Below are 17,761 nucleotides of genomic sequence, written 5' to 3' on the forward strand. Positions count from 1 at the left end.
TGTGCTCACACAGGCTGCAGGTCATTGTAGAGGAGACAACGTTGGTCTCACAGTTGCTGCCGCAGGGATGGATGGCGACTATGGGAGGAATTCATAGACCACAAAGGAGTTTACTATGCAAACAAGGGGAATTGAGGTTGTGTTAGGGCTAGGTGGCTCAGTACACAAATACAAGTGGGTTTTAATGACATGGGGTAAAGCTACTAGGTCTTGATGAACTAAATTGTTGAGGATTTTGAGTTTAACTGGCATTGACCAACAAATTAGATCTTCCTAAATGTCCAAGTAAAAATGTTCCAGCATCTCATAACATGATTCTCATTTAATTTCAAAAACACTTTAATTAAAGCGATTTGTTCCACACCACTGAGTCTGAGGCACTGCACACTTAGTCTCCCCATGCTATGGAGTTAGTCTGAACTCTAGAGGAAACCGATTCAAACAGGCTTTTCTCTTGCCATTGAGACCATTACTGCTTGTGACCCTCTTTGTTGCTGCCGAGTTAACAGTGTGAGTTGCATGCACAACTGGGAACTTCCTGTTGCTATAGCAACTCCGCTAAATCCCAGATGGTGCACAAAGTTTGGTTTAGACGTGTTCCTCAGGAAAACCAATTTAGCCCACTTGAGTGGAGCCTTTAGCTCCCACACTCTTACTTAAGTAAGGCATCCCAACATTGGGACTGTGCTTTGTGTGTGTGTAAGTCAGTGCCTTGTGCGCGAGACACAGACTGAAACTCATACATTGGTCTGTTGTCTCTGGCAGGTTTGCTTTATTCAAATGTTATTGAATCCCACTACAGGGTCTGTTTTGTTATCCTACCTGACGGTGCTAGGACTAGGAGTTTTCAGAGAGCAGGAATACCCTGTCTCAAATGTAATCACGTCCTACATCACTGACAAACCACGGTTATTTTCACTCGTGGAGTGAATGATAATATACACAGAACAAAATATAAAAGCAAAATGAAACGGGGGCCCAACTCTTTACATGAGCTGAAATAAAAGATTGCAGAAGTGTTCCAGACGTACAAGAAGCATATTTCTCTTAAATGTGCACAAATTTGTTTACATCCTAGTTAGTGAGCATTTCTCCTTTGCGAATATAATCTATTCACCTGACAGGTGTGGCATATCAAGAAGCTGATTAAACAGCATGATCATTACACAGGTGCACTTTTTGTCACACAACACAATGCCACAGATGTCTCAAGTTTTGAGGGAGCGTGCAATTGTCATGCTGACCACAGGAATGTCCACCAGAGCTGTTGCCAAATAATTTGATGGTAATTTCTCCACCATAAGCCGCCTCCAACATTTTTTTAGGAAATACCGGGCAGACAGTGTATGGCAGTTTTCCGAATGTCAACGTTGTGAACAAGTGCCCCATAGTGTTGGTGGGGTTATGGTATGGGCAGGCATAAGCTATGGACAACGAACACAATTGCATTTTATCAATGCTAATTTCAATGCACAGAGATACCAGGATGAGATCCTGAGGCCCATTGCAGTGCCATTCATCCGCCGCCGTTACCTTATGATAATGCATGGCCCACTGTCGCAAGGTCTTTTCATCCTTTGGGGCATCTGGATAGTCCTCTTAGTTTAATTCCTGGAAGCTGAAAATGTCCCAGTTCTTCCATGGCCTGCACACTCACCAGACATGTCACCAGTTGAGCATGTTTGGGATGCTCTGGATCGACGTGTACGACAACGTGCCAGTTCCCGACAATATTCAGCAACTCCGTAAAGCCATTGAAGAGGAATGGGACAATTCTATGCGACGGAGTTGTGTCTCGCTGCGTGAGGCAAATGGTGGTCACACCAGATACTGACTGGTTTTCTGATCCACGCCCCTACAATCTGTGACCGACCGATGTCTGTATTTCCCAGTCATGTGAAGTCCATAGATTAGAATTGCTTTCAATTGACAGATTTTCTGTAACTCAGTAGTAGAATCTTTGAAATGTTGCGGTTTTAATATTTTTGTTCAGTTTAAAAGCATGTGTGTTATGCCTTGCGTCGTGTTTGATGGAAGTAAGATAGGCTTGTGCTCTGGGCACTGCTGTACATAGTGGTTAAAAAATGTAAGCTTCATTCCAACACTTGTGGCTTTTCTCTCTCCCCCGTATCCATCTAACAGCAGAACTCATTGTCATTTGACTTCAATAAAGGGCTTTAGAGGAAAGAGAAAATTGACATTTTGTGCCATGAGACCCGGGCAATTAGCTCCTTTTGTCTGTGGTCTTTTCATCCTTTGGGGCGTCTGGACATTCCTCTTAGTTTAATCCTGCTGTGACCCTCCCACTGATGAGTCTGTGCCCATAGACCCTGTTATCCATCCTGCCTCCTCCCCCATTAAGCACGACAAGCAGTTTTGATCTCGCTCTCTTGGGGCACGCATCCCTTCATAGTGAACACTTTGGGGACACCAACTCTACTTCAGAGTGCGCCTCCCTAAAAATGCCTCTGCATCATTTGGGGGATGAGCATGAGTAGTACGGCCGTCCAAAAAATATTTTACCAGAGAGCAGAATTTTGTCTTGGAAGACAATGTTAATTTGCTTTCACTCTGGTATTCCATGTCTACATGTGCATTTGCGGGGCACAACAATAAAGAAACCAAGCATCACGCTTCTCCCTAAATTCCCTTTTCCCTCCCTCTCACTCAGTCAATTGCGTCCCGACCACCAGCTCTACACACACGTGCTGAGTACGCTGACACACGTGCCGAGTAGCGCTCCCGTTAGGCCTACAGAAATAAACTCCTATTAAAAAACGGATCTAACTGATGGGATACACAAGCTACATTCTTTGCCAAATGATGACAGTTTTTAAAAAATGGCAAATTCAAAATGGACTGGTTGACTGAAGTAGGGACATATGTGTTCCAACAACGAGCGCTGCAGTTTTGGAATAATTGTGTCCCATCTATTTAACAATGGGGTTCAATATGTATTGACTCAAGACATTTCAGCTTTTCATTTTTAAATCATTTGTGTCTAAAAACATAAATCCACTTTGACATTATGCAGTATTGTGTGTAGGCCAGTGACACATCTCAATTTTAATTAATTTAATATTCATGCTGTAGCACAACAAAAAGTCAAGGGGTGTGAATACTCTCTGAAGCCACTGTATATATGGTGCAATTAGGATTTGTTATCTGTAATGGTTATGATAAATTAGGCATTGTTGTACACTGTTGGCATATAGATAAATGTGCAGGCCTTGTGTTCTAAAAATTGTTTCTCAAATGCCCATCTCTAGCATCATTTTCTGCTGTATCCTACTACGGTGCACTACTGTTGGCAACATGGCTGCTAAGACCCTCGATCACGTGTACTGTTTTGCCAATGCAGTTCACCCGTCTGTTTCACTGTACATCGACATGACTTGAGCCCTCCCATCTGTCACCCAATGTGTGAAATTAGCACTAATACTGGGATAAAGATTTGGCCAAAATGTCATTTAGGTGCTCGCCTGCTAACACCATTAGAATAATGAGTTATAACACCATGTTGATGCTTGTGAGAATAGGTGCTGAGAATTGTACATCTTGTCTACAGTCTGGAATGGTGTGTGTGTGAAACTTTCCTTTGAGGACAGGCTCCTCAGAGCTCTTTAAACTCCTGTCATTTAGGTTAGATGGGAGCCAACCCGCAATAGCTCTGTGTGTGAACGTTTGTGTGTGTGTGTGTGTGTGGTTAGCTAGCTGCTGCAGCACCAAGCTGGTGTCCCCCAAGGAGAGAGGAGAGGACTGGCATGCCTGTGCCAGTGAAAGGCGGCAGGGCCAGGGAAAAGGAAAAGGATGGAGTGAGCGAAGGATTTGATTAGCCTTGGTCCCTGAACACAAGTGTCCATTAACAATCCATCTCTTGGCACATACACAGCCGGGGTGGGGTCTGCCTCCTTCGCTCACCCTCTCCCTCCTCCCTCCCCCATTCTCTCCCAGCAGAGTTTGGCTTCCTCTCTCGCCCTCATTCTTCTCTCGGTCTATGCCTGTCCCCCTGAGTTTGGTGCGGTAATGACAGCAGTGTATAGAGCAGGAGGAGGTTGATCAGCTGGAATACAGCACAGGACGGTGAAAGGAAAGGACCGAGTCTTGAGTCGTCAGCGGGGGGAGAGATCACGGTAAGGTGCTGCTCTGTACTCACACCCAGCGCCACACCGCAGCGGTGCACTGGGTTACTGTACTGAGGCTGACACGGCTGGCTAATAGTCAATGCAGTTCATCTGCCGATCACTTTGATAGAATGTGAGGTCAGCTGTTTTGAGTTTAGCTGGACGCAAAGAGTGTTCAGAGTTCAGCCGTTCCTGGAGCTCATGGGTCATACGATTGAGTAGATATGGTAATGAACAAGCATTTCGCTACACCCGCAATAACATCTGCTATACATGTGTATGTGACCAATAAATGTGATAATATTTTTTTAAATACTGGCAAATTGACTTTGCCTAGTCATTGTCCAGCTGTCATTTAATTAACCAGTGATTTGATTGGAATAATCAGTGAGGGGCGTTGTCCTGGTTGTTGTTGCAGTGACATCCTTGTTTTGCCAAGCACATTGTCTGACCCGGTGTGTTATGAGACGTGACTTCATAATGCATGTGTGCGCAGCCGGTGACCGTGTGTAATGTCACAAAGCCAGAAGATACAAGGGCTTGATAAAGAGTTGCGACACTGTACGACAACACATTTGCTAACCTGTGTCTAAAGATGAAATGGAACGTCAGCTCCTCTCTAATGGATTCTCCTGCCACTGTCTGGGGGATGTTTTTATTGGGGGGGGGGGGGGGGGGAGATAGAGTCCTGGGATGAGGGGGAAATGAAAGCCTTTCTGTCGCAAATCCTTTTGAAGCTGCAGCATTCCCGGTATGGTATGCCTCGGTGGGGAGCAGAACCTAAGCAAAACAATCCCCAGACCAGCGCCACAGTACAGGAGCGCTCTTAGCGACGTGCTTTATTTTTTCTCTCTCTGTCTCTCCGGTTTCCCCATTTAAGAAGAGACTCTATCAAGTACAATTACTACTCTAAAGCTCTGTTGCACCAAAAAAAACGTTTTTTAAAGAGGTTGATCGAGAAATAAGCTGATAACTGATAACAATTTCAATGGGTTTAGACTTGGTGTTTGCTACTAGGAGACTCTTCTGCATGCAGGAGGAAACCAGTTTGAGAGGTACCAGATGGTTTAGCCAAGTTACATAAGGCATGCCATAAACATTTAATTCATATAGAAAGGACATATGGGGGGGGGGGGCGCTTACAGCAAGCTAGATGGAGGGGGGGCACATTTTCGGTCCACTCATGATCTGCATTTCCATTTTGAGTACAAGGCTAGATGGAGATTTCCCAGACCCAGAGTGGGTATGTGAGAGCATGCAAGCCCTATTGTTGTTTAGCAGTGTGGGAATGAGAGCGAGGGGAGAGAGAGGTGGGGGGGAAAGAGGCCTTGAATCTCCTGTCTGGGGAGTTGTTGCCCTGGGCGAGATGGAAGGAGAGGCTGAAACATAACTGCTTGCTTACAGACCTGCTTGCTGCAGGAGGAAAAAGCGGACACTGCAGCCAGTTGGGAATGAGCAGAGAAATGATCTTTATCACAGACTGCCAGTGTTGCTTCATGTCAGTTCTTGGGACTACCTGAGAACATTGAAAAAAATGATAATTTGCATATTGTGTGTCTCTTAGAAATGTCTTAATGGTTTTGATTCCAGACTTTGTCACTGCAGTCAGTACTTTTAATTGTCCAAACGTGTCTAATTAGTGTAATGAAACAATAGGCTGTGTTGCGGTGTAGGGAGGTGAAGTGTTTGATTTGACTGGGGATAAGCTAAATCCCTTATCACTCAACACGCTCCACAGAGCCTACACTTGGGCTGGAGGTGTACAGCAAACAAAACTCACACCGACATGCTTAAAATACCCCAGACTGTCACACCCACAGTTCTCCTGGCATAACTGATTATTATATAGCCGTAGATCGAGACGCGTTAACACTTAGGCTAACCACCACCCACCTCCAGAACCAGTGTGTGTGTGTGTGTTGAGGCTCTGACTTCCAGTCTGTTCTGTCTGCTGGATTATGTCTGTGACATTAGCCTCTTAAAGAAAATACCATCTGACGGCATGAGGTGACGAGAGAGCACGTCAGTCATATGTCTCTATGGAGAGGCCATTTTGTTTTTTTGCTGACAAGGACCCAGATTGGTTTTGACAGGCTGTGTTGTTTCACTTACTCCCATGATGTGCAAGCGTTTGCAGATTTGGGATTTAGCCTGCAGTCTGCTGGGGTGGCCAGATCCTGGTTCCACTGAATGGCTGAGCAAGTCACTCCCCTGTGGCAAATTGGTAGAAATATGCTCTGAGTTTTGAACCTGTAGGCTGTGGTATTCAACATGGTATTCTATTTCAGGTAATCTCTGTTGTGATTTCATTTACCAGCCTGACCCTGCACTACATTCAGGTTAGGATTATCAGGGAATTGATGTTGTGTTAAAAATACTATTTTCTTTTGATTAGATTAGGCCTAGATGTAGACAATTTCTTTGCAATGGATTGTGTGATTTATTGGCCTAATTTGAACCATTTGATGTGTAGCTTAGACCTACACATCTTGTCTTTATTTGTGTTTTTGTGTGTCCTGAATGTAGCCCCGCACATCAGTGAGGAAGTGATGTCTGTTACAATGCCATTCGTGGAGTTAGGTTGATTATTTTCTTAAATTGAATAAAGTCTGACGGTAAACCATCTGTTCCTTGTTATCAGGGTCTGAATGCTCACTGTTGTCGATGCGTGTCGGCGGCACAGTTTTCTTATCGGCCTCAATGTAATTGTATTCGTTGCAATTGTATTCGTCTTCTTGTCCTTAACCTGATTAAACCTAATCTGAATTGAAGAAGGCCAAAATGTGTTCTCCTAGCCTGTTCATTCTGTTACATTTTGCTACTAAAGTGTCGCTCATCCCTGTTAGTTCTGGATAGAATAATCTTTTTCTTGGTTACATTTTCAACTCTTCCCTGAGTCTTCTCAGCTGCTGCCTCCCTTAATTCCCCTGTCAACTTGTCACATGACCCCTTGTAAAATGTGTGGAACCAAAAAAAGACCATAAAATGGCTCCTCTCCTTCGTAACTCGTTGGCTAGTCATGCGTGAGGGACCATTTTTCTATTTATAAATCGCCCCTGCATGTAACCCAGAATATTGTTCCGTGTGTGTGTGTGCGTGCGCTCTCATAATGATTGCTACAAGAATAGTTTAACTGAAGTGAACCATGGAATGCCAGGTACATGATCAATTCTGACTTTATTCTACAGAGGTTTACAATGCAATCACATTTGTTATCAGGAGAAAGGAAATAAACCGATTTAGTCAGGGTAGATCATTTGATTTAAGTGAATTAGTCTCTACAGAGAGTCATTGCTCCACCCTGCAGCGCCTTGTCCATTTAATTTCAGAGGCTATGTCCTCCTCTCTGGAACATGACGTTTCCAACCCAATTACTGTCGAAACGCCATTACCCAGAGACTCAGGCAGCTGTAATATCATTGTGTTGTTTTATGTTGTTTTATTTTGAGCCGTGCCATTTTCTGTGATACTGAGAGAGGCGTGGCGAACCTTAACCTCTTGCCCTTGAGTCCTGTTGTCATGGTGAATGAGTAAATGCGTTGTGCAGAGCTGTTCCCTTGTCACTGATATTTGGGTTGAAGCCCTGCCTGGGGCCACCGCTCTTCTCTGGTGGGAGATGCAGTTAGCCCCTTAGCAGCCAGCCATTGATGGCCAATGGCCTTTTGTACCATCACCCCACATGACATTTTAGTTCGCTCCAATTACATAATGTCAAAGAAATCCGTCACAATGAAAGACGGCTGACAAAAAATGCTGCTGATATTATGGCGTCCTCACAGTCTTTCCAATTGCGGCGTTGTGTTACGTGAGAAGAAAAAAAGAACACAACATAGACAATAAATGTATTTACAATTTGACCAACCTAAAACAAGCAACATGACAACGCACAGGCATAAAATGTGGCTTAATTTACTTGAAACTAAAGTTCACTGAAGTGAGACTTTGTCGTTGTGTTTCTTGGCTATTTACATAGTTTTGTTCACAAACTAGGTTGTTTCTCAATGTTACATTTAATCTATTAGGGAAGACAATCCGGCTACTACTCAGACTCTCAATCTCACAGGAATGAACTTGACTTAAGTCGCGTTACACCGCTAACTTCCCTCCCTTAAAGGGGCAGATGAAATGTGTCTCCTCTGTGATATTTTGGTTAGTGGACCAAAAGGTTAGTTTTAGGCCCTGGCTCATTTATTATTAGCTAGTGATTTGGGAATACATATGATACGATGTTAGCTTTTCCTGGTTTAACTCTATCCCTCTTTCTCTCTGTGTGCAGTGTGACTGGGGACCATGACGACAGAGGTGGGATCTGAGACGGAAGTGAGGAAAGAGCCGGAGAAGGCAGAGGAGCAGCCTGCAGCACCTGAATCAGAACCAGCAGCCACCAACCAGACAGACGAGGCCAAGGCCGCAGAGCAGTCAGCCAACGACCACCCCGCTCCGGCCACCGAGTCAGCCGAGGCCCCCGCAGAGGCCAAGGAGAAGCAGGAGGAGGCCCAGCCAGCTGACAACGCCACACCACAGGAGGGCGAGGACACCCCAGCCTCACCACCAGCCTCTGAGAAGAAAGGGATCTCCAGGTTCCTCCCTCCATGGCTTAAGAAGCAGAAGTCTCAGAGCCAGGTGGGACCCAAAGAGAGCCAGGCTGCACCCAAGGAGGAGGCAGGCGTTGCCTCCGTGAAGGAGGAGGACGGTGAGAAGGGGGAGCAGGCCGAGGCAGAGCAGACGTCATCGCCCACAGCAGCCCAACCACAGGTGGAAGAAGAGAAAATTAACGGAGAGCCGAAACCAGAACAGAAAGAGGAAGTGAAATCGGAGGAAAAAGAGGAGGAGAATCATTCCACTGGCAGTGCAGACACTCAGGTATGCTAGCCTATATTGGCCATATTAACACCACACACCTCTTACTGTCTCTCCATTATCTTTGCTTGTGTTTTTCAATTCAACGATTCTCAGATTTAGATTTGATTTCCTCTCTGGCAGATGAGAACCCAGATTACTCTATTTACTATAGCTCTGCTTATCAAGATGGTCTTCTCTGCTGGCTGTCTGACAGTAGCGTGTCATCGTTGACCTTGCAGTCACACGACCTGATTCAACCACAGCAAGCCAAGCAGGGGCCCTGAGGAATTGGTGCCACTTAGCTCACTTCACTAGATCTCTCTGTCAAGGTTCCTCCTTCAACCCTGTTAGGAGTATTAGTCAGTCAGTCACAAAGAAGGTACATATCACTTAGTATAGAGATGTTGAATGTTCCCCTCATTTGTCCTTTATGATTTTATTACGTTGGAATTGCTGTAAGCTATTATGCTGCAGAAGAAACATCTCCTCGTTGTGCTTGTCGATATTCCAGCCAAATTCCCAGCCCTTTTCCATGTTTTAAGACTTTGATCCGCCCAATGACATCATCTACACTGATCAAGCCAATGGAAAACATAATGAGTGCTGGTTAAAAGCTGTGTGTACCGCGATAGAAGTTACACTATGGTCCTCCGTACAGATCTGTGCTGACAGAATTGATGGCACTAAGCAGAACTAGGCTACTCTTTGACAAACCACTGTTGACAAAATGGCCTTTGTGGATGTGAAGGGTTTTTCTTGGTCGCTCTGTGAATCTCCTCTTGGTGATTTGTGTCTAGCCTGCTAAGGAGGAGAAAGCAGCTGAGGAATCTCAGGAGAAGAGCGCAGCAGAAGAGGAGAACAAGGAGGCAGAGGAAGGAGGAGAGGAGAAGAAAGACGAGGAAGAGAGCCCGAAGCCTGAGGGTGGACATTCTTTTATCAAGTCACCACTGAAACTGACCAAGAAGGTGAAGATGGTGATGTGTCACGTGACCATGCTTGATGGAAGCCAGTTCCCCTGTGAGGTGGAGGTGAGTCTCTTCAATATTTATGGTTGTTCTAAGCAAAGTAACACACACGATCAAAGTCCAGATCCCGGACAAACCCCAAAATATAATTGTTTCTGGACACTTCAGATCATATGGTTTAATATTGGTGATAGAAGTCAGACCAGATGTTAAGATAGTGTTTAACCCTTTGACGCGTACGAACACAGGGCTGTGATCATTCTACAGTGGCCCCTGCAGCGTACGTGCAAACCGGTGTGATTAGAACACTTCATTAAACGTTGAGTTACGATTGACGCAGCGGTCAGTGTTTGAGCTGGCCACACTGTTATTTTTTCACAAAACATTTTGCACAAACATTATGTCCTCGACGTGTGCAATTTATTTATGGATGCAATTTTCAGACATTCACAGAAGTGGCAACAGCGTAACACAATTCTCATCCAAATCAGAAAATGTAGGCTACATCGGTCCTAGCGCTAACTGTGTAAATAGTGAGCTAATAAGCTCACTCTTAGTGGACAGAAACCATAATATGTATTAACTGAAAGCATTTACTATTTACAATTAAACACATCACGGGTGAGCTTACCAATCATCAAAATAATTTAGTAAAACACTTTCTAAAAGTCGAAAGTAATCCGCCTAGTGGGTAGTTTGTGTGCACCACCATGTTTGTTTTTTCTGCTTCAACCAAAGATAAGAAGAGGTGACAAGATGAGTTGGGTCTGTTATCAGTATGCATGTTGAAGGTTGAAGGGGTTGTGTCGTCTACCGTAATTCACTTCCCATCATTGACTTCTGGAAGTTTACTCGAAAGACGAGTGAACCGTCCCTTCACCTTGTTACAACATCTTCACCTTGTTATAACATCTTGCTAAAATATCTTTGGTCTGACAGGCGTTTGCATGACACCCAGAATGTGTTGAATGATGTCAACAAACATGGCTCTACACATAGTGGGTTAATATGGCTTAGCATTAGCTCATCATAATCAGTAAAACCTTCAAAAAAGCATTTTACACGTGTCCATTATAATCTATGCAAAAATAATAATATATTATTTGTCACAAGTACTTGAAAAATGTGAATAAACAGTAAATACATGACTACCACACAAACCATTATGCGCCATATGGTGTATTACAGTACAAACAACATAACACGATATACAGAAACTATTATCATAGCGTAATAAGGCACTTACTTTGATAGGAACGCACACATGTCCAAAGTTATTATTAGTAAGGAAAACAATAATGAAAGCAATGGGGCGCCAGGCAGAAAATGTGACAGTGGGAAAAAGTTTGTGCAGGTTCTGTTCTGACTGGAGATGCACAAATGTCTGCATACTTGACCCGAGGAAACACTGGAGAAGTGCTTGGGCTCGTATCAAAGAGCAAAGTTTGTCCGTCTCATCGTAATGCCTCAAACTTCAATTGTCCACCACAGTGAAATGGTGTGCTTCTATGTGAATTATTGAGGAGGCGGAACACACTTCAATTCAAACTGTCAAATAAAACTTGTTTGAAAATCATTTTAAATTGACAAGTTGAAACACAGTATATAGATAATTAGCAGGCATTATGCCTTGGTTTGAGGGTAGTGCGGGTTAACTGTCCTGTTACGTAACAATCACATTTTATGCAGTCTCATATCACGCACGTATAAAAAAAACTCACACTGGGGAGAGTTGGAGATGTAAGGTTAAAGGTGACGGATAATATTTGCGCAACTATATACACTGAGTGTACAAAACATTAAGAACACCTTCCTAATATTGAGTTGCACCCCCCCCCCCCCTTTTGCCCTCAACAGCCTCAATTCGTCAGGAAACTGTTGAGCTTGAAAAACCGGTGCGTCTGGCACCTACTATCATACTCCTTTCAAAGGAACTTAAATATTTTGTCTTACCAAATCTCTTAATTGTCTCGAGGCTTAAAAATGTTTTTTCTTTTAAGTGACATCAATAAGGGATCATAGCTTTCACCTATTTTTACCTGGTCAGTCTGTCATGGAAAGAGCAGGTGTTCTTAATGTTTTGTACACTCAGTGTATGTATTGTGAATAGAGCTGGCACAATTTCATTGTAAAAGACGTAACTTCGTCGTAGATTTTTTGTTATACAGAAATAACAAAACATGCCAAAATGTTGTTCAATGTAGCCAAGTCAAAAATCCGACCTACGGTTCACAAATGCCCCCACGTAGGGAAATGGAGCCTGCAAGAAGAGCCTTGTGGCTGCAGGCTATTCGGTGTGGGAAATGTGGGGACGCGGTGTCCAAGTAGGCACGTAGCTGTGTGTGTGGAAAACATTTCATCACAGGTAAGACATTTAACTTGTTTAGTACAGTCTGTTTGTAACTCCACTCACTACTTGTAGCTGTATAGTCATTTTGTTTGTGTTAGTCTTGGCTAGCTTAACTTAGGGCTCGCGGGACACCTGTCGACAACTTCTGGTGAAATCGGAGGGCGCGCAATTCAAATAAATAATCATAAAAATGATGGATATTAAACATTAAGGTACATACAAGTGTCTTATATCGGTTAAAAGCTGAAATTCTTGTTAATCTAACTGCACTGTCCAATTTACAATAGGCTTTACAGTGAAAGCATGCGATTGTTTGCGGACAGCGCCCCACAACATATTTTTCCACCAGCACAGGCTTCATAAAATCACAAATGGCGATGAAATATTCACTTACTTTTTTGAAAATCTTCCTCTGATTTTCAATCCAAAGGGTCCCAGCTACAACATGTAGTTTTGTTAGATAAAATCCTTCTTTATATCCCAAAAGGTCAGTTTAGTTGACGCCATCTATTTGAGTAATCCACTCGTTCAACATGCAGAGAAAGGAATCCAAAAAGCTACCGCTAAACTTTGTTAAAACAAGTCAAAATACGTTTCTATTCAATCCTCAGGTACCCTGTAATTAAACTATAATATTTCATACGGAAAGAAGTATGTTCAATAGGAAAACGATATTAGCAGGTGCGCGTCCTCTTCGTCACGTGCGCACAGACTGATTTCCAACTCTGAGTCCCAGTACTAAAACTCATAATTCTTCCTCGTTTGGGAAGAAACAAGCCTGAAACCTTGAACAAAGATTGTTGACATCTAGTGGAAGCCATAGGAATTGCAATCTGGGAGCTGGATGTGGATACGCCCCTATAATTCTGGTTGGATTTTCTTTGGATTTTCTTTTATCATATCTCTTGTGTTATAGTCTCATACATTATTTTTTTTACATTTCTACATACTTCAAAGTGTTTTCTATCCAATGGTACCAATTATATGCATATCCTGGATCTGGGCCTGAGTAAAACGCAGTTTACTTTGGGAACGTCAGTCAGGTGGAAATTCTGAAAAAAGGACCTTAGCCCTAACAAGTTTTAATGTTCTGGTCTGTAGCTAGCTAGCACTCACTCAAGTGGCTGCTAACATCGCCAAGAAAAGGGGCACGATGGAAGCCCTACAATATGATGTTTTTCTAAATAGTGAGAACGATAGGGAGCAGGTAATGTTGAAAAGTCATCTTTAGACATGTACTTTTCTTAAAAGTACTTTTGTAATTGACTAAAATAAGCAGACGACAAGAACTGCTTTTGAAATAGGTAAGGTTTTTGCTGTGTCCCAAAGGGGTAAACCACAGGTTGTTTTCTTTAGGTAATTGTCTTTTTATCTTTTTCATTGGGAAAACAATTGCCTGCCTTTTTAACACCATGTCTTGACAGATGCATTTTTTTTCCATTTTATAGAAGATTCAGTGCAAGGATTATTGTTGTTGTAGATAAGCATTCAGAACCATTGTCATGTAGTTTAGCGTTGTCCCAGAGGAAAACAACAGTGCAGTGTACTGGAGCTGTACACAGCACAGCAGCCTCTCCTTATTCGATGAACCTCATCACCATAATTCAGTTTTGCGCAGGAAGAGGATAGCATTACATGTAATCCTGTTGAATAGATTGAGGTTTTCGTATCAGACATTTCATTGTTATTTCCTCCCTTGCTACCGGTGGAGTCTGAGGCTATTTATAGCAGTGCTGAGATTTGCCAGGGGCCTCACGATACGATATCACAATACTTAGGTGCTGATACGACTGGCCTGGTTAAATTAAAAACAATTATTGCGTTTCGATACTGTAATTTTTATTGCGATTCGATGTTCCAAACGTATTGCTCACGTATAGCTTCTGCGCTGTGCTGTGGCTGCTGATGATCTCAGCAGGACATCAACCTATAAACACAAGTGGAGTAGAGGTGACTAACTAGGACACACAGCAGGGAGAGTACTGGAGAGGACCGAGAGGAGAGGTTGGGCACCTAAAGAAGGGAACATCAGGGAGACCAAATTAACCATTTAGCTGACTGCTGCTCTCAGGGACCATGACAACACAATTGAAGTTGATAATACTGTGTTTGGTAGGACCTACTTCTCAGCCGGAGTAAAGAATTTATTGTGGATTTTGGCCTATCTGTAGGTGCAATAAATGATGATGATTTTGATTGTTGGTTTTGAGTCAGGTAATCATAGCATAGTTGATTAGTAGATTCTGCTGTGCCCTTTTATAGTGGGATAGAGAGGCTGAGAACATCAAGGCAGCCAGTTTTGGCTCAACAAATGGCTCTCCCCATCACTGCATGGTTTAGCCTAGCTGTTACTATTGGACAGATTTTTGGCAGAGGTCCACTGTAAACCCCATACCACTGCAGCCTGCATTGATGATACTTTTGGTGATGTGGTGTATGTGGACACCTCTTCAAATGAGTGGATTTGGCTATTGCTGACAGGTGTATAAAATTGAGCACACAGCCATGCAATCTTCATAAACAAACACTGGCAGTAGAATGGCTTTACTGAAGAGCTCAGTGACTTTCCATGTGACACTGTCATAGGATGTCAGTTCGTCACATTTCTGCCCTGCTAGAGCTGGCACGGTAAACTGTAAGTGCTGTTATTGTGAAGTGGAAGCGTCTAGGAGCAACAACGACACAGCCGCGAAGTGGTAGGCCACACAAGCTCACAGGATGGGACCGCCGAGTGCTGTAGTGCGTAAAAATTGTCTGTCGGTTGCAGCATTCACTACCGAGTTCCAAACTTCCTCCGGAAGAAATGTCAGCACAAGCTGTCAGGAGTGCGGGTTTCCATGGCCGAGCAAAAGCCTCTTAATCTGCAATGCCGGTTGGAGTGGTGTAAAGCTCGCCGCCATTGGACTCTGGAGCAGTGGAAACGCTTTCTCAAGTGTGAATCACGCTTCACCATCTGGAAGTCCGACAGACAAATCTGAGTTTGGCGGATGCCAGGGGAACGCTACATGCCCCAATGCATAGTGCCAATTGTAAAGTTTGGTGGAGGTGGATTAATAGTCTGGGGTTGTTTTTCATGGTTCGGGCTAGACCCCTTGGTTCTAGTGCAGGGAAATCTTAACGCTACTGCATGCAATGACATTCTAGATGATTTTGTGCTTCCAACTTTGTGGCAACAGTTTGGGGAAGGCCCTTTCCTGTTTCAGCATGACAATGCCGCCGTGCACAAAGCGAGGTCCATACAGAAATGGTTTGTCGAGATCGGTTTGGAAGAACTTGAATGGCCTGCACAGCCCTGACCTCAACCCAGTCAAACACCTTTGGGATGAATTGGAACACAGACTGCGAGCCAGACCTAATCGCCCGACCTCACTAATGCTCTTGTGGCTGAATAGAAGCAAGTCCCCTCAGCAATGTTCTAACATCTAGTGGAAAGCCTTCCCGGAAGAGTGGAGGCTGTTATAGCAGCAAAGGGGGGACCAACTCTATATTAACGCCCATGATTTTGGAATGCGATGTTCGACAAGCAGGTGTCCACATACTTTTGGTCATTTAGTGTCATGTATTATTGTTTCTCCAGCATAGCAGGTGAATTAGTGTTTCACTACATTGGACCATAGATCAAGTTCCCTAGTATCTCATTTCCACGTTGTTACTCCCCCTCATTCCCTTTTGCCCTGAAGTTTATTTTCATTTGCCTACTAATGAGCCGTGGGATGATGAGAAATCAATAGCCTACATCATGTGTTTTTGAAGGCACCATTCCCTGCAGTGAATTCGCACTAAATGGCCAATCTAAGAGAATTGCCGCTGGTGTCTTTTTTTCAATCTTTTTTTCAATCTTTTTTTTAAAAGTCTGTTTGGGTTCTCCCATGGGTTTGAATGATGTGGGCTATCATCTGGTTTCGCTGTGGGTGGAATTCGATGTCATGGGTGGAACTGGGAGGTCACGGGACTGAACTTGGGCCTGTGTTTGGTGGAGGGCTGCCCTCTCTCTCTCTGGCCCACAGGTGTTGGGTGGAGGGCTGCCCTCTCTTTCTCTCTGGCCCTCAGGTGTTGGGTGGAGGGCTGCCCTCTCTCTCTCTGGCCCACAGGTGTTGGGTGGAGGGCTGCCCTCTCTTTCTCTCTGGCCCTCAGGTGTTGGGTGGAGGGCTGCCCTCTCTTTCTCTCTGGCCCTCAGGTGTTGGGTGGAGGGCTGCCCTCTCTTTCTCTCTGGCCCTCAGGTGTTGGGTGGAGGGCTGCCCTCTCTTTCTCTCTGGCCCTCAGGTGTTGGGTGGAGGGCTGCCCTCTCTTTCTCTCTGGCCCTCAGGTGCACGTAAAGCCCCTTTTTATATTTGGGAGTTTTGTGGTTTATACACTAAAGGGATAAGCGCTGGTGTTGAGGGGACCTTAACCGCTGACCTGGAAGGGATGGGTGGATGACACCCCCCTGCCCAAGCCCCAGTCCCTCCCAAATTCTACCCCCCCTGACCGGGCTGGGGTAAAAGCAGGCTGCACGGCGGGTGCTCGTCTGGTGTTCTCGTCTAGTTCTCTGGAGCCCACCACGTTCACAAGCATGGCAGATTAGAGGGGGGTCCTGAGCCCCCCACAGATTAAACATGTAGCATCTGCTGTCCCCCACAGAGGCGTGGCAAACCAACCCTGCCTGCAAACTCATGACCTAGTCATCTTATCTTCCAGTTAGTCAGTCAGCGATCTCCAATAAGATCCACTCAGTAGGATAGAGGGATCTTCTCTTCATAATTACAAGTCAAGTGTTAAAGCTAGTTGGTCACGTTTGCTTAAGTCTATCTATTATGTTATTGATTCTGTCTCATTGGTTATTCATGTGTAGGCTAGTCATTTTCCCATCCTGGAGGCTAAGGGGTTTCACTGTGTGTGATTGAGAGTGTTTGTGGATTACAGTGCAGCTGAACATGCGTTTTGAGATGGCTTGTGAATGGGCCCCAACACTAATTGCTGTTTGAACAGGGCCAGCTTTGTTCACAGTTTCAGAATAGCTGAGGCATCAGTAAATGCCATTGTTGGGAAGTATTCAGCCAGAAGACAGTAGCATATTTATAACGAGGTGCAATGCCTACACAAAGTGTTCCAGAGATTAACCTTAATTTTGGGGGGAGAAGCAAAGCAAGCGCCCACACTAACCCTCAGTGGAAAACAATGACATGTTTCATGGAAGCACACTAGGGCCACTTCAGACATTCTCAACTGTCTCCCTTTGAAAGTAATTTATAGTCTTCTCTCAAACATGTTGTTTAGGTCCTTATTTTATGCGACTTGAATTGAGAGCTAATGGGAATGCCAAAATCTGACTGCACGACCGTAGTTCTCTCTTGACGTACTCCAAGGTGTTCTCTGAGACAGACTGAATGGTGCTGGAGCGCTCTACCCTCTCTGTCGCTCTCTTTGGGGCCGTGTAGCAGCTGTTGGGCTAGGTTCCTTGTCAATCATTTGCTTATTGGTGAAATCAGCAATCGGACAAT

General features: G+C 44.3%; 1 protein-coding gene across 12 annotated transcripts in view; it reads left to right on the plus strand.

The window, feature by feature from the left end:
* epb41l2 (erythrocyte membrane protein band 4.1 like 2) overlaps positions 1–17,761 on the plus strand; it is a 98,489-nt gene that overhangs the window by 42,880 nt on the left and 37,848 nt on the right. For 8 of the 12 annotated variants that reach the window (XM_029676886.2, XM_029676880.2, XM_065026391.1 and 5 more), the window contains 3 exons: positions 3,958–4,133; positions 8,401–8,987; positions 9,764–9,994. In XM_029676886.2, the coding sequence (XP_029532746.2) occupies positions 8,415–8,987; positions 9,764–9,994 (804 nt within the window). In that variant the 5' untranslated portion in view covers positions 3,958–4,133; positions 8,401–8,414. Of the gene's footprint in view, positions 1–3,957; positions 4,134–6,322; positions 6,413–8,400; positions 8,988–9,763; positions 9,995–17,761 lie in introns of those variants that run through there. The other 4 variants (XM_065026389.1, XM_065026388.1, XM_029676881.2 and 1 more) reach the window with 2 other exon arrangements.

Source organism: Oncorhynchus nerka, linkage group LG13, assembly GCF_034236695.1.
Source record: "Oncorhynchus nerka isolate Pitt River linkage group LG13, Oner_Uvic_2.0, whole genome shotgun sequence".
Lineage (NCBI taxonomy): Eukaryota > Metazoa > Chordata > Actinopteri > Salmoniformes > Salmonidae > Oncorhynchus > Oncorhynchus nerka.